Raw genomic sequence first — 24,761 nt, forward strand, 5'->3', positions numbered from 1 at the left:
AGGAAAGACAGAGACAGAGACAAACACAGAGAGAGAGAGGCAGACAGAGAGAGAGAGAGAGAGAGAGAGAGAGAGAGAGAGAGAGAGAGAGGCAGACGAAGACTCCTCCAGCACTGTTCTCTCCCTGCGAAAGGACCAAGCCAGCAAGATGTTGCCGAGTATTCATTCCCCACCGGAGTAGCAGTCAATGAGGAGGCTCGACTTGGTAGCCAACGTTTCTTTCATGCATACCATCCCATAATCTACCTGCGTGGGATGGATGCCGGTTAGGATATGTACGCCTGGGTAATCGCCCAGATTTGGAGACCCAATACTATCCCCGATTCGACGACGATCTCAGAACAGATCTGGCACTAATCTGGGATGCCATGCAGGAGGAAAGACAGCTAGGCAGACACAGACAAGGCCGAATTACTGGTCCCCCGAATCCCCCCCCTCTCTCTCTCCTCGGCTCCTAGGGCAACAAGCTGTGCCCAATAACAATTAACAATACTTCCTTATCGTGACTGTTGCCAGAAGTAGCTGCAGAATTGGGGCAAGAGGTACCGCAGTCGATTCACATGACGCCCAGGCCAACTTCATTTTAGCCAGTACTGCTGAGGTCTCATCATCCCACAGCCCTCCGCAACTGCTGTCCTTGTGCGAGAAGAAAGCCAATGAGGTGACAGCTCGGCCATTGTGGGTGGCTACTCATGACAGCTCAGCAATCTAAGTCGTATATTAAGTCGCCAAAAGTTGCTGCTCCAGCGGTCGCCTCTGCAAGGCTGTTTGGGGCTGCCCACGACGGATTCCATCACGGGGGCAAAGATGCCCCTCAGTTGGCTATAATACAGCGTATAATACAATATCAGGGCCACCGCAAACATGGCCTACACCGAATTGCGTACTCCCAAACGCCCCGCACATGTGAGAGGGTCATTATAAATTACCATGCAGCCCGAAATGCAACTTGTTGTGAAACCCACGATTGCCAATGCCTTCAGCCAGTGCCAGAAGCGAGATCTGCCCCTTGTCGTATCCCTTGCTTTCTCTTTTGTATATCCCTGACGCCCTGCAGCAACGCTTCGCTAATATTACTTGATATCCATCCCTCCCATAGCAATGAGGGATAGAGCCGGAGATCGTGGAAGCCATGTGCCTCCAGGATCGAGGCTTGACTTCCGGCCTCCGGACATCTCGTTACCATCCCACCCAAACGCCCAACCGAGCTCGCTCAACTGCGTATTGGTGCTGTTGCTGCTGCATGTGGGAGATGCGATGCCCTTGTGACAGACGCCTGCGCTTTCCCGCATACAGTCTGCCGTCAAGGAAACACAGGTACTCCACAACGCCATCAACTCGTTCGCACTGGTTTTCCAACAGAGGTACGAGGTACTTGTCCGTATGATCCCGGATGGACTGGAAAAAGAGCCAGTGAGAGAACACACAACCTGAGCTATAGCCAACCGAAACGCCGCAAAAGAACCAGTTTCCGGGCCTGTTACCGGTTCGCTATCGAGTAGCAACCAACAGTGGCTTGTTGTCGTAAGGGGTAGGAATGAAGTCCGATGAATTGCGTACCCATCCATATCGGATATGATGAGCCCTCAGCCACATAGTGGGCATTGGCCCGGCAAGACGATGTATCGCTCATGAGGCCCCCGAGGACACGAGTGCTTCTTGCTGCCGTCCATGGACGTCCGAAAGTAGTGTGCGCCGGGATCGACACACGATGTATAGATGTAGTAGTTCTTGATGAAGTCACACATGATGACTGAGCATACGTGACCTAGAATACTAGTAGCCTTCCGAGTCAGCACACGGCAGGAAATAGTAGGCAGGGTGATCATTCTTACACGGAGAGAGAGGGGGAGAGAGAGATGGTTCTTTGCTGTGCTCTAGCAGAGAGGCTAGACGATGGTAAAGTTCGGGTAGGAGAGCAAGCACCGGGAGAAGACAGCTTGGTGGGCGTGTTAAGCTGAGGAGGGAGCAGTTGACAGAGTTTTGGTGACAGCATGTCGCGGCAGCTTATATAGTCGGCCGTAGCAAACTCGCCTGTCGACGCGGTGTCTTGTGCGTGTGTGTGAGTGTGTGTCGCCTTACCCCAGAAAAAGAAAAGCAGGAAAGACTACGAAGCTTTCCCCCTGTAGCCTGTAAAGCCAAAAAGGAATAATAGCAAAGGCACGGTAAGGAGCCAGGTTCATTGTCGACGGCGGTGGATCTCGAGAGTTTTCCCAATCCAGGCATTTGGCGCATCACACTCCTACACCCACTTACAATAATACGCAAGCTACTGGGGGGTTGTTTGGTGAGGGTGAAGCAAAGCATCGTGGTATGACCGGTATTAAAAGGCATGGGTGTCAGCTATTAAAGAGATGGGGACGACAGGCTCCGTGGGGGGCAGGGGTGCGTAGCCGGTGGTTGTGGATTGGACATGGTCGGCCTGCCCAGTCTAAGCTGGCCATGTCTGAGAGCCATGACGGCTGGTAGCTTGTAACAGAACAGAGAGGATGGGTGGGAAGATGGGACTTTCTGGAGGAGCCGGCAAGAGGAGCAGGACGGAGGACGTTCGTCTGTGTGTAGGTCTGGGATGGGCTGGGATGAGAAAAGAGGTTAAAAAAGAATGAATGGAGACTAACATCAAAGCGGCATGTACGGAGGAGTACGGAGCACTCTGAGGACGCCATCTCCCATCTCCCCTGTTCCCTACAACGAGCAAATCCATGAAGCGCATCCATAGCCACGGTGGAAGATCGTAGAGCACTTCGCTTAACGCAGGTAAAGTTTTCTTCCAGGTGCAACCCCGGCTGCGAGGGGGCGACGAGGAGGAGGGAAAAGACTTCACGTTTAATAAATAAATAAAAAAGTGCATGCATACGAAGAGGGAAACCTAGCGTAAGGCCCGGGCCAGTAGGGTCCAGTCGGAGGGGCAAAGCGGACGTTTCTTTCTTTTGTTGTTTCCAGCCAGAATGCATCGTGGTGTTCACATAGCCAGCATCCGACGCATGCAAATAATCTACGCCCATGCTTTGACCAATATGCTACAGGTCATTCCAATCTGTGATACGGACGCATAGCAAGCACACGGTGCTGCTCGGCGCCAGCACCGCGGTCCACTCTAGTGAGACCTGATTCAGATACTGGGCAGCTCAGTTCCCTGGGTTCATGTCATGCTCCCGGTCGATTAGCTGTCATAGCCAATTCGACGACTCACTTGCACACGAGCCTGTGTTGCCGACCATGCCATGTAGGCCTAATGCCATGCTGTTTGCCAACCGCAACGTACAATCTAGTATGTATACGAATGTGTCCCGCTACGGGGCCGTGGTCGGATGGGACCTCCGCCATCCAATGGCCAATCAGTAGTGGGCGGTGTCCATTTCAACTGGGGACGATATACGGCGGCTAGATCCTCTCCTCGGGCAGTCGGACACTCAGTTCTTCGAGTCAATGCCCCGAAGACTTGAGACGGCCGTGACATGTGCAGAGAGAGAAAGAGAGAAAGAGGGAGAGAGAAAGTCGTGCCGCGGGCCGTGATATGCATCGCGCGCCCTCTACGTCATAGCATCCCCCAGGAAAAGACATCGACAGAGAAAAAGAAAACCGAGAGCCCCAACAGCCGGCCAGGCTACCGCATCGTACAGATATAGGCTTTCAGCAAAGCCCAACAGCCGCGGCGCCGAGAGATCAAGAAATGCTAGATCGGCCAAAAGTACCGTACCGGCCATGTGGGGCCGCCGGCCGCGTCCAATTGAAACTCGAGGTGGAAAGAAAACGAAAAGAACATCGAGGGAACAACAGTCTTCCGCGGCCGTGTCCCGACCTGACCGTCAGACAAGACATGGCTGTTGCGCGTGTGTTGGTTGTTTCGCTTTGAGTCCTCGCGCAAGATGGTGGAACTTGCTAAGGTGCTATCCCACCTGCCCACTCACCACTGTCAGAGGTCCGAGGGCAGAAAGGCAGAAGGGCAGAAGGGCAGAAGGGCAGAAGGGCAGGTGGGCAGGTGGGCGGGTGGGCGGGTGGGTAGGTGTGGGTGAGCCGGGGAGCGACTATGTACATACAACCATCCATCCAAGTCGGCTACCGTGTCAAGTCTACCTCCCGCTTGGTACAGCCCCTGTATCAGGACGTGACAGCCTGATGAGGCGGCGGCGGCTTCACCGAACGAACGCACCAACCGTTCACTTCTGCCATATCGTGTCTGCCCAAGTCCCAGGCGGAGAATTGTATTTGGAATCCGCCGTTGTCACGCAGTCGGAAACTGGGAGATCCCGAGCATTTCTTCTTCTTTTGGCCGTGAATACCACGCATACTATGTGCGGATAGTAATAACGTGTCATGCCGACCATTCCCGCGCACAGTTTCTCATTACTGGCACATCGAATCTGGGCCCTCAGGGTTCCCGGGGGACGGAAATAGCCAAGCTGTTGTTTGCTGCTCGAGATCCGATATTTTAAATCCAGAGATTACTGGGGCCCCTGGCCACAATTGGTTTGGGATAGAGCGAGTTGCCTCTGTAGTCTTCTGATATTGGGTTCACGTACGAGCTGAGGTATAAAATTATGATTGTCAATAGATGGTCCGGGGCGGATCACTAAACTAGGAGACGACGGACACTCAGACACCCGCCGCCCGACAACAACACAACGACTAGTCGCTGGTTTACTGGTTTACTGGTCTGGTCACTGGCCCGGTCACAGTGGAGGCGATACACAATCGGACCCTTCAACATGAGTCTACTTGCCTCGGGAGATTGAATCTACAGTACGCATGAACTGGCAAGGCCTGGATGTCGGTGGGCTATAGGACTCGCTATAGCAGTGGCAGGCGATGACTGCCTTTTCCAGGTTCAAATGGTTGCACTGGACGTAAGCTGTGTGGCATCGCATCGGGGGTTGGCGGTGCTGGTGTAACGGATGGCGCATTTCGGGTCCTGTTACCGCGCAGTGGCTTGCTGCTGTTACCCTACCGCGCTGAAACAGAAGCCGATTGGGCACAGCCTCAGCAGGACCGAAGATTGGGACTGTAATTCTGCAAAGGCACCAGGAGGATTGTGTTGCGTACCTGGTTCGATCGATCGGACCAGGTCGTGACAGTGACAGTGACAGTGACAGTGACAGTGACAACGAACCTGCTCCACCAGGTAACCAATCATACCTTGGACGGCAGCAAACCAGTGTGCTACGTTGTACATGCGTGTAATGCAGCCTTGAGCCTCATCTCAATGCATCCTAGACATCCCTCCCCCTAGCCCCTCCATTATCACCGTCTTTTTTTTTTTTTTTTTTTCTTTCTTTTCGGTTGTTCTTTGTATTATCCTTTATGGTGTGCCTCTGCCTCTGCCTCTGCTAAGCGAGCCCTCACTTGTTTCGAGATGCAGCCGGAAAACATCTGATCTCCCTCCAATGCTACCCACTCGTGCCTCTTCCCCTTCTTAAAACAGCTTCCATTCGAGGAGACCGGCCGAGCCATCTCGCATCTCCGTCCACTCACTCTAACGGCGGCGAAGGCCTCATCTCATGCGAAGCCTGCTCGCGTTACTGTGCACCCTTCCGTTGTTGCACTGGTACCAGTCAAGAAGAGCACACATCAACATCGTCATCACTGGCATGCCCGCAACGTCTAATAACCCTCCGGCGGGGGCCCAAAGCTAACGAAGGTCAAGGGTGCCGGGATTTCGGGAAACTACCAAGATTAATGGATCGACAGTTCTGGAGCTACGTGGACTGAAGGTTTCAACGAGCGCCGAAACGTTGACAGGCCAAACCAGTCCCATTTGGAACCCCCGTCTATTAGTACGTTTCCCTTGTTACCAAAATAGGCATGTTTTAAAATCATATAAAATGGTTCCTGGCTCATGTGATCAACGGTCTTATTGTTAGCTGATGGAAGATGGTAGAGCCCATCTGGCTGGTCTGGCCCCCTCCTCTCCGCGACCTTGTCGGCGAAACGAACGTACCGGCGTTCTTTGCCCTTTTTTTTCAAGCTTTTTTTCTTTTTGTTTTTTTTTCTCCCTCTCTTGAAATCCTGAAATTTTGAAGAGTGAGTACGGCCTGACCCAGGCGACAGGCGCGATGTATTTCCCTTAGGCTCGGCTGTTATATTTGCCAAGTCAAGTCATCGCCATAGTCTGGGCTCTGGCATAGGGCCCGAGCAGGTCCGATCACCCGCACCCGTGGCCTAATGAATCTTATTGCATATATATTTTGTGACGAATGGCGAGAACAAATAGGATCTTCTTCGTGGTCCTCTTCTTCACCGAATCAAGCAAGGGAAGTCCATAGCGGTCAGCCATCACGCGAGCGAGATCCGTAATTATGAGCCTTACCACCTACCGTCTGTTGCGCTCAGATATTGGACGTGCGGTCCATGACATGGTTGACAAGCGTCTAATTGTATTATGTAATTTCATAGTCAGCTTTAAGCTCCTGCCTACTGGCGGCCTTCCCAGCAGCACCCAGCACCGTGTTAGGTAGGCCGCAGAACTTCTGGCAGAACGACGGGCAAACATGACAATCCAGAAGCTCAAGGCTCCTCATGATCGTCCAACGAAGCTGGGGCTATTTAGCCGTCCCAAAGACGGGCATTAACAGCATCTCGGCGGTTACCCACAACGCGTAACGCGCAACGTGGAGCCTCAGGAACAGGTGAATTCATCACGTCGCCTCATGCAAGACGCTTTGATGTCAGGGGGCCATCATGGGCCTAAAACATCATAAGTGGGATTGAAGGAGGAAGGAACAAAGCAGAGGGCACACCTAGCAGAGGATGCATTATTGGTGTGATATAGCCTTGGCCATTCATCGCCTATTAGACATGTCCGGTCGCCTGCATCTATTGCATTGCACTCATATGGCACAGGCGTTGATGGGATTCATGTACCGAGTACCCAGGCAGTACGACCCGGCCAATAAGCAGGACAGGCGGCTGCTGGGAGCCGCCAAAGAGGATCTGCAGCATTGCTTCCGTCGAGCCCCGTCCGCCCGTCGCGAAAAATGCCCGTCTTATATCGGAAAGACCCATGGGTATATCTGCTTTCCAACGTCCAAGAGATGTGCAGGTCGAACCAAGATATGTACATATCACATCTCACACTTTACCACTCGCTGTCTTCAGATGAACATCCCCATCCTGCCCACCACGCCGGACCCGTTTTCGCCGCATCACGTTATGCCATTGCGACCCCTCCGCCTGCTCCAGTTTACCCAATTCAGCAAGCCGCCCCCGGGCAGACACCCCGAGTTGGTTGCCGAAAGGAGCAAAGCAAAGCCAAGTCGGGCGTGGTGGGGGTCGCTTTCTCCCGCAGGTTTTGTTTGCAGTCCCTTGGAGCCTAAGCGCCTGAGACCCGTCCCTGGCGTCGTTTAGACGCCAGCTGCATATGACAACAACACCTATCGTCACATGGAATTGAATAAGAGTGAGGCGGGCATTTCCCACCCCCTCCCCCCTCAATGCATCACTGGCAGAAGTGGGCACGCGGGGCTTCACGTCAACAATCTTCCGAGCCCGCAACGCTTATGGTAGCGTTCGGGACGGCACCGCACTTATACCCGTGACAAGTGACAGGTTTTAGTGGCGGAGCACCGGACCATGGATGGCATAAACGAACTAACACAGGCTCTATAGTGATATTAATATTACGACATACGTAGATACATGTACATACAAGTGCTTTCTCCGAGGACACGATGGCACGACGTAGCCAACAGTATGTCCACGGCTGTGCGCAAACGGCGGCCACCCAGGTGTCCCCCGTTCTTCTTGACCTCACAGGTCTGGTAGTTCAAGCACCTGTGGGACACAGCTCTATTGCCGATTCGAGCTGCCACCCCCTTCTCCTCCCCCCCTAGAACAACAATCGTACGTGCGATACTACAAGAAAGCCAGGGCGGCACCAAGAGCAGCGCCGACGGCGCCAGCGGCACCCGCCACCACCGTGCCGGCCGCGGCCTTCGCAGTCGGTGACGACGCTGCCGCGGACGCCGTGCTGCTGGGCCCGGCCTGGCTGCCGCCGGTGGCCGACGGGCCACTGGCAGCGGCCGACTTGGAGGGGCAGCTCACGACGTTGGGGACCTGAACACCCAGGGTGCCGCAGAAGGTGGAGGCGAAGGTGATGGAGGCGGCCTGGTCATCTTTGCTGCAGGCGTCCATGACGCAGCACGAGATGCCGTCGATGAACTCCTTCTTGGCGCAGATGCACTTGGCGTCAGTGGCGGGACACCCGCCGATGGTCTGGCCCGAGCCAGAGACGAAGTTGTTCAGGCAGCCTTTCTGGGGTTGCGCACGTGGTCAGCCAGTGTTCCGTCCTGCTTCATTCAATTGTGGACCATTGACTGTATATCGTGTGCATAAGAGGCAGGTATAAACAAGACATGTGCGAAAGTGGTCGAAGAGGCGACTTACTGAACACTCGGGGAGGGCACCGAGTCCTGATTGCTGGGCGGCAGCTAGGCCAGCGAAGGCGGCGATACCGACAGCGGTGAACTTCATAGCTGCTGTTGACGGGGTGTGCGGGATGGCTGGTATTGTCTTGGGGCGTCGTAGTTCGGATCGTTCGGAGAGGACTGGGGCTTCTGAAAGTCAATTGTGTGAAGAGAGAGAGAGAGAGCGAGGTGTTTTAAATAAATGAGGTCACAGACAGCTGAGAGTAGAAGAGACAAAGAAAGCCGGAAAGTTGACGGTTACGGCGCAGACGTACGAGAGAATAATAAGTCGGTCCAGATCGACCTATTCTTTCTCCAATTGACGTATCCTCGCCTCTCCAACTGTCGACCCCAACGCCCAATAATGCGATTGGCAGACGTGCCAAGCAGTCCGGCTCCCACTGGGACGGCAGGGAGTCCCCCAATAGGCTCTCGCAGTAGATAGCGGAGTGTCCCGTCACGAGAATTTGGTTGTTACCTAGTAGTACCTATCAATCAATCAATCAATCAATCAATCAATCAATCAATCAATCAGAGTTTCCGGGACTGTTTCCTCCAGCGAGGCTATTAGATGATTGCCTCCCTTCTCCCCCGGATCATTGCGCAGGGCCCAGGTCCACCTTCTGGCGACTAGACGGACTGGGCCTACCAGATTCCAGAACACCAGGGTCGTTCCCGCATTTTAGACTTGGCCGTAAGATGCGGTCGGCCTAGCGTCGTCCCCTCTGGCGGGTGCGTGGGAAGCGGGCAGAGAGTGAGCAGGAAGTGAGGTGGTCGTCGTAAGTCGAGATCAGGCACTCGTCGTGAAATGATCGAATGGCAACAACCCAGCCGCGGCATGGTTGCCGTACGATTCCAATATCCCCCGCCGCTACTTAACATACGAACACGCGCGTTTGCTCCAGTTTCTCCTGCAGTTCTTTCTTCCCCTTTTCCCTTGCTCGTCCAGGCACCCGCGGAGTCGGACAATTTAAAAGCAGCCATGGGTCGGGCCTCGTGGCACAGTGATTGAGTTTGGGTTATCGAGAGCGACCTTGCTCAATGAAACTCTCAGCTGGGGATCTGGTCGTATATCATCTCACCTCCCTGCCGCCCGGGCTAATGACATTGGGGCTTTAGGTTAGACCCTTGCCGCTGCCAGCCAGTATTGGAAACATTCCCCCTCATCTGTCGCTCGCTGCACGGCACTGACCCTCCCCTCCCCCCAAAAGGTCTGCTGTCGATTGCGTCAACAGCCTGCTCCTGCATATATGCGTATTAGGTATATGCGCAGACTGGCAAATCCTTATTACAGAGTCGTTGCGCCTGCCTTTGGATTTGGACGTTGCTCGGCAATGCATCTGTCGACCCGATAGTACCACACACTTCTTTGCAAAAGAGTCGCAGGTTATCCTCTTTCGCCATGGGTCTCTGGGTTCTTGAGTCCAGGGAGATGGAGCATGTCCCTGGTAAGTTACGCCCAAGCACTTTCCGGACCGCCTCAAAACACCTTGTTAAACCGAGTCTCCCTCACAAGGTACTACGCGATACTATGACGACCCGAACCAGTCGCAGACCATCGACACTGCCACCAATGCGCGGCACATCAAGTATGATAAGAATGGCATTATGCTCGTGAGTATCTACCTGACCAAACCCACACCCATCGATGCTGTGCCATGTAACTTCGAGTCTTAACCGTTGTGTGTGTGTGTGTCACTCTGCTATAGAACCCGCAGCCGTCTGATGATCCCAACGACCCCTTGAACTGGCCGCTATGGCAGCGCGACCTCATCACGCTCGTGCTGTCCTTGACGGCCATCTTTGCCACGGCGCTCGGCCCCATCCTCGCCGCCAACACGCTGACCCTGTCGGTCTGGTTCAACATGAACTTCACCTACGTCGCCCTGCTCACGGGTTACTACCTCCTCGGCGCCGGCTGCGCCGCCATCTTCTTCGTGCCCTCGGGCCGCATCTGGGGCAAGCGGCATCTGTTCATCATCGGCACTCTCATCCTGGTCTTCTCGAGCGCCTGGGGCGGCGCTGCGGGCAAGAACTACACGAGTCTTCTCTGGGCCCGTATTATTCAGGGCGTCGGTACCGCGCCGTTCGAGTCGTTGGTGAACGCGGCAGTGGGTGATCTATACTTTGTGCACGTAAGTCTTGGTCGACCATTGGCATGGACGGAGAGGGTATGATGCTCGCGCCGATGCTAATTTAATGTGTGCAAAAGCAACGAGGCATACGCATGGCCTTTACCAACTTGGCAGTGTTCGGCGGTGCCTTCTTTACCCCTGTGGTAGTCGGCAAGATCACCCACACTATCGGCTGGTGGTGGACGTTCTACCTCATCGCCATCTTCACCGCCGTCTCCCTGTTCGGTGTCATCTTCCTGTGCCCCGAGACTTCCTTCCGCCGGGACACGCACCTCAACACGGACATGGCCGCCGACTCGGGCCGCGAGAGCAGCTCCACGCAGGACGAAACCGAGAAACACGCAGGACCGTACTCGCAGACGACGGCCACCGAGGCTGGCTCTGCCGCGACGTCGACGACCGCCTCGTCCAGGCCCAAGAAGACGTACATGGAGTCTCTCGCGCTCTTCGACGGCCGCAAGACGGATGAGAACTTCTTCAAGCTGCTCGTCCGGCCCTTCCCCCTGTTCGCCCAGCCCGCCTTCCTGTGGGCCTGTCTGATCCAAGGCACCATGATCGGTTGGACCGTGTTTATCGGCGTCATCCTCGCCGCCGTCTTCCTGGGCCCGCCGCGCTGGTGGAGCGAGGTCGAGACGGGTTACGCCTACGTGGGACCCTTTGTCGGCGCCGTCATGGGCTTCGCCATCGCCGGCGGGCTCTCCGATTGGAGCGCCACCTGGCTCACCAAGCGCAATGGCGGCGTTTACGAGCCCGAGTTCCGCATCTTCCTCGTCATCCCCCAGTTCATCTTCGGCTGTGTGGGCCTCTACGGCTTCGGGATGACCAGCCAGGGGCCCTACCATTATGCCGTGCCCATCATGTTCTTTGCCTTCGAGGTCTGTGGCATGGTCATCGGCGCTGTGGCGAGCTCGTTGTACATTGTAGATGCGTATCGTAAGTTCATTACTCTCTCGCTTTTCATGTGTCGAGCAGGGTTACCTGAACGTTTCGTGGGTCAATATTCCACCACTAATACTGTTGTGTCACGATATATAGGTGACTTGGCTATTGAGGGCTTCACTTGCCTTATCATTTTCAAGAACTTCTTCAGCTTTGGACTCACCTTCAAAGCGTACGATTGGCTTGTGCAAGGTGGCACCGAGCCAGTCTTCTACGCTCTTGCCTCGGTGCAGGTGGTGGTTTGTCTGACAAGTATTCCAATGTGTAAGTCTTCTCCCCCCTCCCCCGGTGGGCATCCGCTGTCGTCCCATTTCAATGGGGTTCCTTTTCAGACAGAATGCGGACGGCTAATAGCTCTGGGCAAACACAGACATCTATGGGAAACGAAATCGCGCCTATTTCCACAGGCATGATATACTGGCCATGACTGGTCTACGCTGATCTATCTCTGACGGAACGCTGACGACGTATGGGCGATGAGTTGAGATGAGATGAGATAATTGATTTCTTGGATGATGTTTTCAAACGGGAACAATCTATGAGTGGCCATCTAACAAACACACTCGCTTACGTGATGATGGCTTATTACGATATATATATTCTTGGCCTCCTGAAATGGATCACACTCCCAGTTCGGTCGCTACTAATGCTAATTGTAATTTCTTGAAAGTTAACGAGCTACCGATGGTGACACTAGCGGGTTGACATTGTCCGATTCCTCGTGATAGAAAACGCAAATCATTACTCGTAACGTGATCCATAACATAAATTATTTACCTTCATATCCACAGATCGATATCCTTGACTTCAAAAATGAGTTCTCTACCGGTATGAAAGAGCCATAATGCTCTAGGCTTTGGAAGCACCAGAGGCTTCGACCTTGCCAGTCAGCGTGGACTTCCTGACAAGGCGTAGGCCCGCAAGAGCGTATACCAAGCCCTCGATGCCCAAGACGACGACAAGAGTGACCAGGGCGCCGATGACGCCGGCCACAGCAGTGGAGATGCCGTTGCTGTCCTTGCCAGACTTGGAAGACGTGGTAGCATCACCGTCGTTGCTGCTGCCCGACGCATACGGAGCGCACTGGCCCGTCGAGTTGCCGCAGGCGGTGCACCAGCTCTTGGTGTCGCCGATGGCGAATTTGTTCATCTCGTCGACGAAGACAGACCAAGGCGTCAGCGCCTGGGTGCGGCCGAAGAGCGGGTAGGTGACAGGGACATTGCCGGCGGCGCCGGCGGTGCCGTTGGAGAAGAGGAAGCGGACCGAGACGTCATCCTTAGACGCGGGCGACGTGGTCGAGTTGGTGACGAGCTCGAAGGCCATAGACGAGGCGTAGTCGACGATTGCGGTGAAGTCGGACGAGACCTTTGCAGCTGCGCGAGCCCGAAGAAGGACGAGAAGCTGGCGTAGGCGCCGAACTGGACGCCGAGCGGCGACTTGCTCTTCCCGTCCACGACGGACTGCAGCTGCTGCAGGATTTGGCCAGCCAGCACGGAGCCGGCGATGGCGCGGATGGGCTCCGTCTCGTTGAAGGCCAAGTTCCACTCGTGGATGTTGGCCAGGTTCTGGACCTCGGCGACCGTCTCCGGGGTGAGGAGGTCCGACGAGGGGATCGTCTTGTTGTGGATGCGGGCCACGTTGATCAAGTCGAAGACTAGTGAGGAACTTGTTATTGGCTAGCTGTTCGAGTAGATGCAACAAGCAAAGAGGATGCGAGGGAGAGCAAGATAGATACATACTGGTGTAGCCGTTCTTGAAGTTGGCCTGGTCAGCACCGAAAGTGCCGCCAATGACGGGCAGCAAGGTCTGGTAGAAACCCTTGGAGTCGCCGTACGTCTTCTGGTACTCGGCCGAGGCGAAGTAGTTGTTTGAGCTGACCATGGCGTTGCCGCAGCCGCTGCCACCCTGGAGCCACTCATTGTTCTCGGCGTCGGCGCGGGTAGACGAGGCGCCTGACGCGGACGACGCGGACACGGCCTTGACGGGGACGTATTGGTAGCCACCGAGGGGCGCCTCGACGGAGGTGCCGTTGGCGAGCTCCTGGGCCGAGAGGCGACCGACGGGCGGGTACAGCCCCTGGGCGAAGACCTGGGCCGAGTTGTGCAGGACGGCGTCGTCGGGCGCCGTGAGGGCGATCTGGGACGCCACGGCGACGTCGTGACTCAGGCCTCGGACGGGTGAACTGCCATCGGACGCGACGTAGCGGCTGCGGTAGTAGCTCCCCGACAGGAACACCTCCTCGGCCCCCAGCGACGTCAGGTTGGCGGGTGGGTGCGACTTGGGCGTGCGATCGCCGTGGCGGTGGAAGATGTAGACACCCAGCACGGTCTCACTCTGCACAAGCGGCAGAGTGGAGGAGGCCAAGGCCAGCAGGCTCAGTTTCATAGCCATGATGGGGAAAGGCGGCAATCTGTAGTGCGTCCAAGGGCCGATGCTGGAAGTGAGGGAGAAGGATCTGCGACAAGTGGGCGACAGACGGCTTCTAATACTTTCCCCTCGAGTACGCAACTAAGTCGATTAAATAATAGAATCAATGCGATAACCACCTGCTAATCAGATCGAGTTTTGCATCTCCGCAAGAGAAAGAGCGACCCGATCCAACCCCCCAGTCCATTTCCATTGATAAGCAACGTGCAGCCCGCCTGTCCAGTCGAGATAAATACGACCGACCCCGCGGCCGAGGCCGAGGCCATTACGCCCTCTCTCCTGCAAACTGTAAGAAGCAGGTACCAATCACGAGCGAGCCAAGCTTCTCGCCCGCAGGATCCCGCTCGGGATCGGTCTTCAGCGATAACGGACCCGGTGGAGGCGGGCGCCCTTTGTGGAAAAGCTTGATAGGACTGGCCAATGAGAGACTACTCGAAATGTCCACAGAAGATCCCGGCTTCTATAAGTCGTTAGCTTGGCCAAGCCAAGCGGGGTGCCACAGTGCTATAGTGGGGGAAGGGCACATGTCGAGCATGTTGACCTTGTTGACCTTGTCAGCTCACGTCGCCATTCGCCGTGTATCGTGAAGTTTGCTATTTGGCCTTGATATGCGGAGTAAATCAGGCTGGATCCCCATTCTCCCATGGGATAGACGGTATGGCTATGTTCAGAATGCCGACATATCACCGGGCAGCAAGTGGATTAGCATCTTCTTCCTCCGCTGTGATTTTCTCGTGGAATGATAATAATACTACTGTGCATGGGGGCTCCTCAAATAGCTTACCTATCCCCTGCGCGTAGAATCGAAGTTTGGCCAATGACGGTCAAATATATAATATATGAGCAAGGTATCAGAAACGCACAATGGTAATCCTGCCCTCTGCGTCCTCCCCCACAACCCACCGTTCATCACCGTATATCCGCCCCTTTCCCATGAGCTCGGTCCACATCTCGTCCGCGAACCTAGCCTCTGGGTTCTCAGTGTCTGCATCGGCGTCCTCGTCTGCCTCGATGCTGATCCGCGGCATGACGAAGACGGACAGCGCCTCGACCATGAAACACTGCCGGGCCACGACCCGAACGCCGGCCAGCGCATCCTTCATGTCGCTGACGGTCAGGTAGGGGAACTCCTCGTGGCGCCAGCAAGGTGCATACCCCGGCCAGGTACTTTTACGGTATGAGGTAAGTGGCAGTGGCGTCGGGGCGCGATTGCCTGCTGCTTCCGCTTCCGCTTCCGCGTCGGCATCTGCAAAGGACAGCCCAGCTGTCGAACCGGACCGGGGACAAAATGACATGTGAACATCGCCATCGGCGCAGCACTCATCGTACCAAATCGGGCCTATCCCGACGAGGGGGAATCCGGTGCACCGCACTGTGTGGTGACGCGGGGGAAATATGGATGATTGCGTGCCGGCGAGCCAGCGGTGCTCTTCCTCGTGTACGTAGAGATTGTTCTCATCCATCGCCAACTCTCGAATGGCCGGGGTGTGGCGCTGGCGAAGACCTATGATTTCCAGCTCCCGCCACGTAAGCCGCTGGATGACCGAGGGGCCCAAGTCGGCGTCAGGCCGCTTGGTGCCGGCCGGATCCAGCGAAGGGCGGTAGGCCGAGGGGAACGAGATGTTCCAGACAGCGAGCTGCTCGATGGGGTCGTCATCGCCCCAAGGCGAGCGGTGCGGCTGCCAGATGTAGAGCGCGTAGTGCGTGCCGTTGTGTGTAGAGAAGAAGCGGTCCGTCGCGTTGAGCGGGAGGCCTAGGAAGTGGATCTTCCACTCGGAGCGAAACACAATGGTCCAGGCCGACGAGTCGTCCGACGGCGAGCGCACTATGGCGAGCTTGGCGGACCGCGAGGAAGACGACCGGGACTGCGCCCGTTGCACGTCATAGGCCGTGGCGAAGGTCCGATGGACCACCTCGCGTTCGTTCAATTGGTGGTAGGGAGCTCGCTCGCACCACTCGATGACCAGGACGCCACAGGCTAACCGCACTCTCCGGACAGTCTTGTCGGCGTTGTCAAAGGGGACGTGAAACCGCCGCTGCGTCTCCAGGTCGTAGGCGACGTACTGCCCGCCGTCGAGGCCCGGGTATATCAAGAGCCCATCGTCCATGCACCAGGTGGGGTCGCTGTACTGAAAAATGGCCTTGTTGTCGTTCCAGCGCAGGATGCGATCCCACGGAGCGACCCCGCGATGCAGGTCCCGGTGCGTCGCCTCCTGGACCACGTCAATCTTCTCGATGAGGCGCGGCTTGGCCTGTCGGAGATGGTGGTAACGCCGAGCCACCTTGGCGAACACGGCGGCTATGGACTCGCGTCCAGTGCCCGGCGACCTCGAGTCCCAGCCCGAAACCAGGGCCCGGGTTTCCCTAGACCTGGAAAAATGCCACCGCAGTAGAAGTAACGAGGCATCTTCGGATGTGAAGGCAGCATGCCAAGCACGGCTTATGCTGCGGCAGGCGACACTGTCCCGGGCAGACAGGTAGGTGATGATAAGTAGGAAGACATCCTGAGGCAAATCTGCCAGGTCTTTTGAAAGAGTAGCAGTAGAACATGAAGCTGCATCTCCGTTTCCTTCAGCCGTGTCTGCCGCCATAATTGCTGGTGGGAGCTGGCTGTATCAGAAATCAGACAAAATAGGCAAGTGTTATGGGCTTTGCCAATGAGATCAGCGCCGAGGGAAGGTGTTGGAGTTCGGGAATCCGGCAGGCAGGCAGGCAGGCAGGCAGGCACTTCTCGCACTTACCTTGTTTGGTCTCGCCTACGCAAGGCCGACAAGCAGCCTGTATCGACAATCGACACACGCATGCGCACGCCAACTCGACTCCTCTCCTCTTAAGGAATCATTAAGGGGGGACGGGGGAACGGGGGGAACGGGGGAACGGGAACTTGCGAACCAAGCGGCGATTGATTGATGGATTGTCAAGATCTTGGGCAATTGGCGTAGGCCCATGTGATTGACACGCGCTTACTCAATTGAGAACCTGCCTCACTAGGGAAAAATATCGCCACCCCGCAACCGGGTTTTGGCGGATGCATTGATGTATGTATGAACGTATGTATTAGCAACTACCACAACAATGCCATTTGACTGACATGTCCGAAGCGGATTCCGAACAGCAGCTTGGAATTATTCAGATGCACAGCCCTCCTTCTCTATAGTTTAGCTATGCGTAGGCATGGCCACATCGGCCTTCTGTGAAATTGCGTCGGCACTGGACCACATTGCCGTGACGGTCTTCTGCTGCGTGTAGAAGTTGATGCCCGGTCGGCCGTAGAATGTGTTCGCACCGCCACCCGCGATACTCTTCTTGTTGCCGGTGAAGGAGAACATGGGCAGCGGCACGGGGATGGGCACATTGATACCAACTTGCCCAGCCTCGATGTTCTTGCGGAACGTCTCGGCCGTGGCGCCCGACTTGGTGAAGATAGCAGTGCCGTTTCCGTACTCGTTCTTGTTGATCATCTCAATGGCGTCGTCCAGCGTCTCCACGTTCAAGCAAACCAGGACGGGCCCAAAGATCTCCTCCGTGTAGCACTTCATGTGGGGCTTGACGTTGCTGATGATGGTAGGTCCGACCCAGTTGCCGTTGGGGTACTTCTCCGGCTTGAAGTCCCGGCCGTCGAGCAGGATGGTTGCCCCTTCCTCCTCGGCGCTTGCGATGAGAGATTTGATTCTCTTCTCACTTTCCGGCGAAATCACGGGGCCTAGATCAGCCCCTTCCTCGAAGCCGCCGTTGATCTTGAGGGCCTTGGCTCGCTCCGCAAGCTCGGGCAGCCACTCCTTTGTTTCCCCCACCATGACCAAAGTGCTCAGAGCCATGCATCTCTGCCCTGCGGCACCAAACGCAGCGCCAGTGACCGCGTTCAAGAAGTGGTTCTTGTTGCAATCGGGGAGGACTGCGGCATGGTTCTTGGCACCCAGGTTGGCCTGGACACGCTTGCCATTGGCCGAGCCTCGGGTGAAAATGTATTCTCCGGCTTTGTTACCACCCACGAAGCTGATGGCCTTGATTTCAGGGGCATCGAGGAGGAAGTTCACAGTGCGGTGAGCGCCGTGGATGATGTTGATCACACCAGGTGGGAAACCGGCCTTCTGGGCCAACTCCGCAAGAATCACTGCGGCACCGGGGTCACGCTCCGATGGCTTGAGGACCAAGGTGTTACCAGTGACGGTGGCGATGGGAATGCACCATAACGGGATCATGGCGGGGAAATCTAGAAAACACAACAGCGTATTAGTAAAGAACAACTTGGTATAAATCACGACGGAGTGAATTTACTTACTGAACGGGCAGATAGCGGCTGTAACACCCAATGGCTCCTTGTAAGATCTCGTCTCCATATCTTTCGCCACCTCGAGCACCTCGCCCTTGAGGAGCTCGGGGGCACCACAGGCAGCTTCCGCCACCTGCAATCCCCGCAGGACGTCGCCCTTGGCATCGGCGAAGGTCTTGCCTTGTTCCAGGGTGATGCTCGCCGCCAGACGGTCCCAGTTCTCACGCACCAAAGCGACGAACTTGAACATGATCTGCTGTCGGGCCATGACGCTGGTGGCCCTCCAGGCCGGGAAGGCCTTTTGGGCGGCGTCGACGGCAGCCTGCAGCTCGGCGTCGGTCGACTGCGGAACGCGGGTCACGAGGTTGTTGGTGGCCGGGTCGTAGAGGTCGATCCACTCGGTCGCCTGCGACGCCTTGAACTCATTGTTCACGAACCAGGGGGTGTCTTGCGGCTGGGCGATCTTCTCGTGCGTCTGGGGAAAGCTTGTGGCCGTCGAGGCCAAGGCGCTGTAGGGTCGGATATGCTGGGCAGTGGCGGCCAACCGCCGCGCTGCAGCGTCTTGGGACGTCATTCGGGCGATTGACGTCGATATCGAGGGGGAAAGAGTAAGACGGGTTGCAGTGCGGCCGGCGTGGATGCTGATGCCTCTTGCGATGGGTAATCGCTGCATTGTGAGGGAAGGAGGAGTGAGGGCAACGTGGCGGAGGAGGGGATCGATCCCTAGCAAACAACACCAGGTCTGATTTGGATAGGGGCCACTACGAAAAGCAATAGCCAACCAAGGGCACGGCTATCTACTTCTTATATGTATATGTCGATAACATTGAGTAACCGATCTTGCCCTGCAGTAGCCGGCACCTCTCCTATCTCGCCAAGGCGCCGCTTTCGGTGCCAACCTCGCCCCAGACTTAGATGGAGGTCGGGTGGGGTAGTTTGTGAACTTGTCCGCTTCCGCGACAAGCCGAGATCTGGGGTAACTGTGAGCCGCGGGTAACTGAGCCTACTCGTCCGCAAGCGCTTCCATTACCTAAGACGAGTGTCAAACACAAGTGTCCTGGTCAACGTGAACAGCATAATTATCCGGAACATTCATTCAGTTTCTGTTAACACAATGCTATCAAAACGGGACCTATGCCATGGTCCCAGGCCAAATTGATCAAAAGGGGGAAGTATACATGAGCTCCCGACACATCAGTTCTCGAAGCTGTATTTCAACCATCCTCCCAGAGCCTTTAGACTCTCCCACCGTACGTTCTCGTCAGGGTCTTGCATCAGCTCCATGACACGTGTCTTGAGACCTAGCTTTTCCAACTGGTATCTTCGTTCGGGCACTTCTTTGACAAGGCAGCCCACGTCGTTGCAAGCAATAGCCAGCACCCCCTTGTCGTTGTCCCAAGGTTTCTTCATGATCTCAGCAAGCTGGCGAGGAATCTCGCCTGTCTCAAAGTCAAGGATCTTGCGCGCGTTCTCTGTCCAGAAGGTCTGGCTCCGATGGGGAGGCGACCATCTCAGATGGCCAGACCGCACTTCGGCAACATACTCGTCCAGAGTAGTCTTGGTCTTGGTGTATTCCTCCAACATCTCCTTGAGCTTCTCCAGATCATCTTGCAAGTCGGGATCTGTCAAGTGCCGTCCGCTCACGTTCTGCAGAACCCCGGGAAGTCTCGCCAAAACAGCTGTTGGGAGTAGAGAGTTCGAGTTGGGGCTGAGCAAGTTGTAAAGCGTAGATACAAGCAAGCGTGTCGTCTTCTCCTTTGGAGAAAGGCGAAGTAACTGGGTATATAGAAGAATTATATCGTACTCGCTGCGACCAGATTAGCAATTGACCCTACCGGCAAAGAACGGCCCAACTTACTCGTCCATCTCGTCGCCGATCTCCTCGGCCTCGAAGCTAAGCTGCCACATAACCAGAAGGACATGATACAGGAGCTGAAGTCCAACGCCGCCGCCCAACGAGCCCTCAAAGCCACTGCTACCCCTGGAGGTAGAGATTCCACTCCACAGACTGGCCGATGTGTCGGCTCCGATTCCTGCGGCTTTTCTGAGGATGTCGATAAGTGGGGCAACGGTTTCGCTCTTCTGCTTCCAGAATAGCTGCCTTGAAGACTGGCCATAGAGCAAGGCCGAATACTCGGTTACCGCAATGTCTTGTAGTCCCGCATCATTTGAGTTTTTGGCCAAGCTGCAAAGATAGCTGAGGATTAAGGGCAGGGCATTCTCGGTGGCGGCAGATTCGTCTTGCGATCTCGCCATCAGGGTGGTCAAAACGGTCGAGGTCAATAATGGGATAGGATCTTCGGAGTTGTTCGAGTGCGCCAGGAGCGGTAGGAAATGCTTGTAGGGGTCTGCGTCCTTGAACAAGGCTTTTGCCAGCGAAGGTACGGCTGCGCGACGTTCGTTAGCATTGTACGATGTACGATGGTGGTAGACGACGCAGCTGCCGTGGATGATAAGGGGATGGAAACAACATAGGAGAGGATGGAAGGAACGAGGGAAGCTTACCATCAAGCAAATCGCTCAGCAGCACCAGGAGGTACTGAAGCACCTCGGAGCGCTTGCTTGCCGACTCGAACACACCCTGTGTGCCATTGCCACCAACGAACAGTAATCGGTAGCCGTCCAGATCAGCTTCGACCACCTGCTTCCGCTGCTCTTTTCTGACCTTATCTACGGCTCGGATCTTGGCGAGTTGTGCATCGGTCACAGTACCAACACGAACGGCGCCTTCCCAAGGTATGGGGCGCTGCCTGATGTTGTTCTGGAGCGAACCGAGGTACGGAGGCGGATCCAGAGACATGATATGATGCCCGTAATGGCCTCACACGATCCAATAGCTTCGATCAGGTGTAGTCGAGAAGCAGCTTGTTGAGTGGCAGGTTTGGACTTGCTGGCGAAGAGGGGGAAATCGCTTGCGATGGCGCAAAATGAACGGAGATGGCCTGAGTCAGGCGGGGTGGTGCAATCTGATGTCTGGTGTCGGTGGTTGTGGCTATTCCAACTCGAAGCTCCAACTCCAACAGCAAGCTGGCAAGCAAGCAAGTACGTCAAGCAGCTGGACCTTGCGGCCTTTTGGAGCACCGACACTTTAGTGGGGCTCCACCTCTGAGATCACTTCACCTTGGACTTATAATAGGCTTCTGGCTTCTGGAGAGAGAAGAGACACATACAAAACAAGATATACCTGCCTTGGGCCCTACTAACCTGCATGCATCCTATCCTCAGCTGCCCTCCGATACTATGCTTATTGGCTGGCTGGTAGTTGGATCTGAAAACAGCTATCTCAGATCTACATGCACACGCTGCGTTGATGGTATCTTGCAATTAACGTAGTCCGCTAACACAAGAGCAGTTGATGAAAATATGCAGTATCTCATCCGGAGCAGATCCTACAATACAGTACAATACTATCGTCTTGAACCACCAGATATAGAGTCCGGCTCAAGTTGTTCTTGAACTTCTCGTTGCACGACGGTGATGCTGGAATACCTGCTCCAAGTCCATCCTCTTCAGGCCTTAGCATATCGTCTCTGGAGTGACAGATGACAGGTGATGGGTTGCACGTGGCGAATACAAGTACATAGATGCAATACATGTTTGTGTGAGAGGAAATATGAAGGTTGGACTCTGCCGAAACCTAGCTCAGGTACTACAGAGACGCAAGGTACGCAAAACCTTGGAACTTACGCTCCGTTCCGGGGCGGGCGCGTGGGACGCGTATCAGTCAGTATATTAGTATGCAGACAACCGGTTCCTGGATAATGGATTGCTTCCATAGAATCGATCTGCAATGACGGAGCCCCGAGTTACTTTGATGGAGTATCAGGGTTGATTGCGCATGATTGGAAGCACTGGAACTGGGAAACGGTGAGGCCCAGCCCTGCACGCTTGGGAGGGGAGAGATGCGAGTTGAGTTTTAGGCTGGTAGGAGCTGATAGCTGATGGCCGCTGGTATCAGCAGTCGATCTCGGTTGCACGGTTGCACGGTTGCACGCTACAGCCAGAAAGCTGCCAAAGAGACCCTTGTCTCTCGCGCCAGATCGGGTGGTAGTTGTCGTCCAGTCAACCACCCCGGTCGCTGTAGGCCTGGAGCCATGCCAGATCCTGTCTGCAGCTCTTGTGCTGCATGCCAACTCACCTCGCCATCACCATGTGCTTGCTGTCTGCCTACGGAGTACCGAGCGCATACATACGCCGAGTACCTAACCGAGAGCGTCTTTGGAATCAACCGATGAAGCCAGAAATCGGACCAGACACAGACGGAAGGGACAGTAGACAAGGTGTTCCCGTATTATTCAGAAGTCAGGCAAGTGGACGGCCTTCTGGACGGCGACGACGACTGGGAACAACCAAGTAGCACCCCTGCCAATAGCTGTGACCGACCAGCCCCCTCTGTTTTCCTGCGATTGGGCAGACAGCCTATGACACACCACCATCCAGCGTCGCGAACTGCCCGACCCCGCGACTTTTTGGGCAGACGGCCGGAAGAGAAGAGGTTGGGAAGAGAAAGGGAAAAAAACCCCCAATCCAAAGGCCCAAAAAGACGCAAGTCGTGCATTAGTAGTACCCTGGTTCAGACTGGCCCTTGATTGTATCTTTTCTCCCCTTCCATCCTGCCATCCCATTGATTGTTGTCTTGCTTGTCTTGTCTTGCATCTTGCAAGTCTTGTCTTGCATACCTAACCTCCATACTTACTTTTACTTACACGCCATACTCAAATCTCACAATTATCGAGGTGCTCCGTCATCGTACCTTGCAATTAACAACTGCACTAACACCACCTGTACTGCCGAGTTGAAGCTTGCTGGCCATTCCGCCGCACTTCCCATCTTGTTCCTTATCTTTTCAATTCTCACACCGAGACTGAATCCAAGCCTCAGGGCCTTTTGCGACTTCTGCTCAAGAATTGAGCTTGGTGGCTCCGTTGAGGGCGAGGAGAGTGAGAAGGAGGAGCTGATTGTCTCACCGCTCACCTCCCATCGTGGGCGCCAACATTCCAACAGCAAAACACCCCCCATCAGAGACTGCCAGGAGCTCTTGCACCGTCGCAATGCGACTCTCCCAGCGCCAGCAGTGGCCACTTCCCACATCCCTCGTGGCCCTGCTACTCACTTTCACATTGACCACCGCGTCGCCCTACCCCAAAGATGAGCTCCGGGATCTCGGCTATGGATACATCATGGAGCGCGCGTGCGACTCTTACTGCGGCGCCGACAACCAATACTGCTGTTCCGCAGGTCAGCAGTGTTACACTTCGGCCGGCATAGCAGGATGCGCCGCGACCGCCGCCAACGGGGGGAGGTGTTGATTTCCACACGACAACGTGGACCGAGACAAAAACCTACACAAGCACGTGGAGCACCTACGTGCCCGGTGCTACCGATGCAGCCGGAGCCGGCGTCGGTGGCGCTGATTGTGTCCCGAAGGCAGGCACGGGGCAGATCGCTTGCGGGCCCATCTGCTGCACCAACCAGCAATACTGCCACCACAGCGGCCAGTGCATGCCGAATGGGCCTGCAGGGTGGGTCACGACGACGGCCGTGGGCACAACTGTGGGCGTGGTAACGACGCAGTATTCGGCGCCCTATCGCGTCACCAGCGGCTCGACTGTCTACGAGTCCACGGGCACTGCGGCCAGCCAGACGGCCGAGCCCACAAGCGACGAGGGCGCCGTCACCACCACTAACAACTCACTGAGCGGTGGCGCCATCGCGGGTATCGTGATCGGCACCATCGCAGGCCTTATTCTGCTGTTGCTGCTCTGCTTCTTCTGCATAGCCCGCGGCCTGTGGCATACCCTCTTCGGCGGCAAGAAGAAGGACAGGAGGTCGGAACGCGTCGAGGTCATCGAGGAACACTATTCTCGGCATGGCGGCAGTGCCGCTGCTGCTGGCCGACCCGCTCACCGAACATGGTTCGGCGGCGGCGGTGGCCGCCCGGCTACTGTGACCTCGCGGAGAGAGAAGGAGAAGAAGTCGAGCGGCGCCGGGTGGCTCGCCACCGCCGGCGGTGCTGCTCTGCTGCTTCTTGGCCTCCGCCGGGGCGACAAGAAGGAAGAGGAGAAGATGCGCAAGCCGCCCAGAAGTGACTTTGGCAGTTCGTACTATACCGACTCGTACACCGCGAGCAGCCCTAGTAAGTTTACATATTCACTTGAGATTTGAAGACTAAAGATCACATGACTGACTGTACAAAACAGGTAGCGCTAGTTCTGACCGCAGGACGCGCAGGTCTCGACACTCCAGGGGAACGAGGGCATCTCACTCCCGCGTGTCGCGGCATACGAGACGCTCTTAAGCTCGTCGCTTTCCCCAGAACATTGTGACACAAACACACTCACGCATACATATGATATTTTGCCTTCTGTGGACCAAAAATTTGCTCACCTCCCCCCCCACACATTTACTGATCTGTTTATAATAAGACCTTGCCCCCCGAACTCAGCACATAGTTATCCGATACTTGGAGTATAAACACCCCTTCCCCACACATCACGCGATACAGATCATGACCCCCGGCGTTCTGGATTTTACTGCTTTTTAAGAGGAAAAGAGAGACTGGTCGGTGGTCTTCTCAAAGTTTCT

The 24,761-nt window shown here is 55.6% G+C and overlaps 7 protein-coding genes across 7 annotated transcripts; 2 read left to right on the forward strand and 5 right to left on the reverse strand.

Moving 5' to 3' along the window:
- Positions 1-7,851: 7,851 nt before the first annotated feature.
- Positions 7,852-8,469, reverse strand: PG998_002031 (uncharacterized protein; the record flags this gene model as incomplete). Its single annotated transcript, XM_066868849.1, has 2 exons — positions 7,852-8,250; positions 8,383-8,469. 2 exons carry the CDS (start codon positions 8,467-8,469, stop codon positions 7,852-7,854), a joined length of 486 nt encoding a protein of 161 aa, XP_066737264.1.
- Positions 8,470-9,804: 1,335 nt separating this feature from the next.
- PG998_002032 (uncharacterized protein) lies at positions 9,805-11,917 on the forward strand (the record flags this gene model as incomplete). The annotated part of the gene is made up of 6 exons (XM_066868850.1): positions 9,805-9,850; positions 9,919-10,016; positions 10,112-10,537; positions 10,615-11,470; positions 11,573-11,740; positions 11,847-11,917. The coding sequence occupies 6 exons, from the start codon at positions 9,805-9,807 to the stop codon at positions 11,915-11,917; spliced, it is 1,665 nt and encodes a 554-aa protein (XP_066737265.1).
- A 408-nt stretch (positions 11,918-12,325) lies between these two features.
- Positions 12,326-13,867, reverse strand: PG998_002033 (histidine acid phosphatase; the record flags this gene model as incomplete). The annotated part of the gene is made up of 3 exons (XM_066868851.1): positions 12,326-12,841; positions 12,901-13,130; positions 13,216-13,867. The coding sequence occupies 3 exons, from the start codon at positions 13,865-13,867 to the stop codon at positions 12,326-12,328; spliced, it is 1,398 nt and encodes a 465-aa protein (XP_066737266.1).
- An 887-nt stretch (positions 13,868-14,754) lies between these two features.
- PG998_002034 (uncharacterized protein) lies at positions 14,755-16,494 on the reverse strand (the record flags this gene model as incomplete). The annotated part of the gene is made up of 1 exon (XM_066868852.1): positions 14,755-16,494. One exon carries the CDS (start codon positions 16,492-16,494, stop codon positions 14,755-14,757), a length of 1,740 nt encoding a protein of 579 aa, XP_066737267.1.
- A 567-nt stretch (positions 16,495-17,061) lies between these two features.
- Positions 17,062-18,849, reverse strand: PG998_002035 (uncharacterized protein; the record flags this gene model as incomplete). The annotated part of the gene is made up of 2 exons (XM_066868853.1): positions 17,062-18,116; positions 18,186-18,849. 2 exons carry the CDS (start codon positions 18,847-18,849, stop codon positions 17,062-17,064), a joined length of 1,719 nt encoding a protein of 572 aa, XP_066737268.1.
- Positions 18,850-19,370: 521 nt separating this feature from the next.
- On the reverse strand, positions 19,371-20,976 carry PG998_002036 (V-ATPase subunit H; the record flags this gene model as incomplete). The annotated part of the gene is made up of 3 exons (XM_066868854.1): positions 19,371-19,983; positions 20,035-20,563; positions 20,682-20,976. 3 exons carry the CDS (start codon positions 20,974-20,976, stop codon positions 19,371-19,373), a joined length of 1,437 nt encoding a protein of 478 aa, XP_066737269.1.
- A 2,251-nt stretch (positions 20,977-23,227) lies between these two features.
- PG998_002037 (uncharacterized protein) lies at positions 23,228-24,502 on the forward strand (the record flags this gene model as incomplete). Its single annotated transcript, XM_066868855.1, has 3 exons — positions 23,228-23,478; positions 23,528-24,312; positions 24,381-24,502. The coding sequence occupies 3 exons, from the start codon at positions 23,228-23,230 to the stop codon at positions 24,500-24,502; spliced, it is 1,158 nt and encodes a 385-aa protein (XP_066737270.1).
- Positions 24,503-24,761: the final 259 nt, after the last annotated feature.

This window comes from Apiospora kogelbergensis (assembly GCF_038363985.1).
Source record: "Apiospora kogelbergensis strain CBS 113332 chromosome Unknown utg000001l_segment0_segment0, whole genome shotgun sequence".
NCBI lineage: Eukaryota > Fungi > Ascomycota > Sordariomycetes > Amphisphaeriales > Apiosporaceae > Apiospora > Apiospora kogelbergensis.